This window comes from Carassius auratus, chromosome 1 (genome assembly GCF_003368295.1).
Source record: "Carassius auratus strain Wakin chromosome 1, ASM336829v1, whole genome shotgun sequence".
Classification (NCBI taxonomy): domain Eukaryota; kingdom Metazoa; phylum Chordata; class Actinopteri; order Cypriniformes; family Cyprinidae; genus Carassius; species Carassius auratus.
Window position 1 is genome coordinate 15,839,652 of NC_039243.1, and position 4,147 is coordinate 15,843,798.

Genomic DNA, 4,147 nt, shown 5'->3' on the forward strand with positions numbered 1-4,147 from the left:
TTTCTACTGAATTTATCTCCACACTGAAATAAGTCAATAAACCTCATTAAGCATTTGTTGAACTGCCCCTTATCATTTTCAATAAACAAACTCAATTAATCAGAGTAACACATGAATGAATCACTATTAAGAAACTGTCTAGTTTGATGCTGTCCATTAATGTTGCAATCAAAACAAAAGACAGAGTGTCAAGCTCAAAATCCTCCCACTGATAATTATAGAAAACACTCCCTCTTAGATTTTATCCTCTGTCAGCTAAACGGCGTTAACCACTCATGCCAGCTCTCAGATCTGAGTCAATGCACACAAGTCGACCAAAGCCTCATAAGAAGGTAAGACATACTGCTACTTTAACAAATAAATCTATACTCAAAAAAAAGACAAAAAAACGCACAAATGACAAGATCAAATGTTTATCAGATAGTTTTAGTTTGTGAAAACGCACACGTGCAGTGAACATATTCTACATAAGCAGCGCTGAAGGTGTGTTCACCTGCCAGGAATGCATTATGGATGTGTGTAAACAGGTTGTGAATGGAAGAACAGCTGTGGGTGAAAAATGTGTTAAAGCAAACATTCCTGCAACTCACCGTTGCTAGGAACATGCATTGAATCACGCCACTTGGGCTCACGTTGTTACCTGTATTATTTGCTAGTCCACTGCAAAGGCTGTTCAGTGATTGCTAGAGCGCTGGGTTTTCTGGTAGCTGCTTGCTGTCAAAAGAATCAACTGTCAGGTCTCTGTGAACTTCTGGTCTCTAGATATAGGTCTGTACCTATTTTCCTTTTTCACCTATTTTCTAAAAATTGTGCATTTGTTCACTCACATGATTTGAAGAATGAATCATGCCTGGAGCTCAAATGCTGCATTTACTTGATAAATTTTAACATTTAGAGGAATAGTTCACCCAAAAATGAACTTAATGAACTTACTGCATGACTTAATTTCTTCTACTGAACACAAAAGCCAATCTTTTGAAGACTGTTGGGGACCAAACAGCTGATGGTAGCCTTTGACTTCCATAATATTGATCCCCATTTTATGAAAGTCAGTGGCTACCAGCAACTGTTTGTTTAACAACATTTTTCAGAATATCGTCTTTTGTTTAGAGGCTTGAGCACTAGCACTACTAATGGCAAACTAGGCTCCTTTAAATGTTTATTTTTTAAAACATTTTAATCCATGGGTGGTTGCATAGACTGCTTAGACTAGTTTTACAAGTTTTTTTCTTTAAGACTGGTCCTAACTTTTTAAGCCAGTTACATAATGTAGGTTGGTGTGTAATGTGAATCTGAAAAGTAAGACTGATTATCCCCTCATAGGTTAACTGTTATTTGGTCAAACTTTAAGTTCTTTAGTCTTAAAGGGAACGTTTACCCAAAAATCATTTTACTCACCCTCACATTGTTCCAAACCTGTGTGAGTGTCTTTCTTTTGTTACACATTTATTTTGAAGAATATGGGTGACTAAAATGGACACAAACACCAACAACTGTTAGGTTACATTCTTGCTTGCTCAGCAAAAGAAAGAAAGTCATAAAGGTTTGAGGATGAGCGAATGAAGAACTTTTCATTTTTGGGTGAACTATCTCTTTAAAATAGTGTTTATGCATGTCCGCAACTGATGCTACTTGCATATTAAGAATTTAGTTTTTATTAAGAAATATGCAAGTGTTGCATATATATATATATAAAAACAATACAGTAAAAAAATATGTTTTACATTAACATATGATAATTCTAAAACTGTTCTGGTAAAATATTATTAAACAAGCACTTAGGTAAGCTTATTGAATAAAACGTTGTCTACTTGTATTAAAAGAAACACTGTCCAATAAAGTAAGTTTAATGGAAAGGGGTTTCTTGGGTTTCACCTTTAAGCAGAAATGCATGAGTCAATCTTGAATGTCCTTGATGACTTCTGGTAACCTACAATGTATTTAAATTCAACCAGTTTTTAAAATAAACCAAGTACTTTTTAAAAAATAATAATACAAAAATAATTAGTAAAAAAAAGAATGTATTGTGAGTGACTTGGTCATACTTCATTTCATTGAAAAGCATTTCAAAATGCTTCTGAAAAGAAAAGAGGAAATTGCATGCAACTTCCCCAATTTGACCATAGAGATGTGTTTCTTAAGCTAATGAAATGCTTTCCATGATCATGAACCGTGTTTTAAAACAGTTTGCACATGAATGTTTCTCACCTGTTTTATTACAGAGAATCAATGTCTGCCAAAGATCCGATCAATGTCACCTTCAACCACAGCGATTCCTCCCTCTACCCCAGCGAGGGCATGCGTGTGCTGCAGATGATCGTGACCGTGATGATCTTCGTTGTGGGCATTTCTTTAAATGGTCTGGTGGTCTGGGCATTGGGGGTTCGAGTTTGGTGCCGCAAAGGAAGAGCTGCCGGTGAGAGACAGAGTGCCGACAGCTTCCGGATCTATGTGGTGAACCTGGCACTTGCTGACTTGGTGCTGTTGTTACGTACGCCACTGATGCTGTCCTACTTGGTGAACGACTTCAGTTGGACATTGGGGGAACCTGTATGCAAGCTGGTGATTTATTTGCGTTGCCTCGGATTGTATGCGAGTGCATTCTTGCTGTGTGCTGTAGCAGTGGAGCGCTGCTTGTGTTTACTTCGACCAGTTTGGGCTCGAATGAAACGGCCTAGTTGGGCTGTACCTCTGGCCTGCAACATAATATGGGTTTTAGCAGCGGTGTTCGCTATACCCTACATCAACACAGCCAAAGTCTATCATAAAGGGGGCCGCAACTCCTGCATAGAAAGTGATTTGGAAGGAGGACAAGCCTTAAATGTATTGGAGACTGTGGCAGGATTCTTGCTACCTCTAGTGATCTTTTTGTCGTGCAATGTCGCTGTAATTTTTTGTGCAAAGAAGGCTGAGAGCGCAATGTCTTCACCTACCTCATCGACTGGGCCGAGTTACTCATCCCAGCGTCTGACCCGTCTCTATCGCGTACTCTTCCTCACCATGTTCCTCTTCCTCACATGCTGGGTGCCGTACTTCACCTGCCGCTTTTTGAGGGCCCTCTCGTACGGTCGCCCAGACTGGGAGAATCTCAAAGTAAGAGCGACGACAGCTGCATATTTTGCATTGTTTCTGGTTTACATAAAAAGTGCGCTCAACCCAATCCTGTACGTGTTCGCAGCTCGTGGACTCGGACGCACAGTTCGTGCCTCACTTGTCTCAACTATTGAGAGAGTCTTCAACGAGGAATTATCAGAGTCTTTACGAAGAAAGTCCTTACGAAGGAGAGACTCTCAGTTTTAGGGGAGCTTGAAGAGTGTAAATACTGATCTGCAGAAGGTTGAAACCAACTTCTGAGATGTAGTTTTTCCAGATCTGCTTGTTAGACAACTGATGAACATTGACTAAAAGCAGAAAACACATTCAGTATAAATTTCTACACAAGATACTAAGACTTCATTTGACGGACATCAAAAAAAAAATTTACCAAGATTCATCCTTTTATTGATATGATTGTTTTATTCTTGGATTTAATTGTGATGCATTAATATGTAGCACTTTAATTTTTTCATTTTCATTTTCAATATGTATCAAGCTTTCCTTTCATGTGACTAAAGGCTGGTCATTACAGGCTTAAATTAAGCATAGCGTTTGTTCTCATTACATTCTTATGTAGTATAAATGTGCCAATTTACCATATAGAATCTTTACAGATAGCAGAAAGTTCCCGTTAATGCTAAATCTTAAAATGAAAATTGAATTCCAGTGCTTATGTTGATATTGCTGCATTAATGCTTAAAATGAATGTAATTTCTGTGCCTACTCCTCTATGCAAACTTGTTATTATTAAATAAACAAGCAGTTACCTTTGGTTATCAGCTGTCGTTTGTGTGTAAAACTTAAGAAACAACCTCCTCCTGTGATAGTCATTTCATGGATGAGCAGTCATTATGAGCAGCTTGATCACTGCTTCACGTCCTGATATTGCGGAGTTAGATGTGTTCCAGGGTCAACATATTTTGTTGACCCTGGAACAACATTTTACTCCAAAAATGTATTCTTGAACATATCCCTACACCTAAACCTAACCTTAACCATGAGTAATCCCTAAAATCAGAGGAAATGATAGATTAATGACACTGATGTACAA

The 4,147-nt window shown here is 38.1% G+C and overlaps 1 protein-coding gene across 2 annotated transcripts; it reads left to right on the top strand.

Moving 5' to 3' along the window:
* Nucleotides 1-260: 260 nt before the first annotated feature.
* LOC113082238 (C3a anaphylatoxin chemotactic receptor) lies at nucleotides 261-3,850 on the top strand. Of its 2 annotated transcripts, none has more exons than XM_026254026.1 (2): nucleotides 261-332; nucleotides 2,223-3,850. In XM_026254026.1, exon 2 carries the CDS (start codon nucleotides 2,230-2,232, stop codon nucleotides 3,298-3,300), a length of 1,071 nt encoding a protein of 356 aa, XP_026109811.1. In that variant the 5' UTR covers nucleotides 261-332; nucleotides 2,223-2,229; the 3' UTR covers nucleotides 3,301-3,850. The 2 variants fall into 2 exon arrangements, with proteins under 2 accessions (XP_026109811.1, XP_026109831.1); XM_026254046.1 differs by lacking the exon at nucleotides 261-332 and adding an exon at nucleotides 434-768.
* The last annotated feature ends 297 nt before the right edge of the window (nucleotides 3,851-4,147 follow it).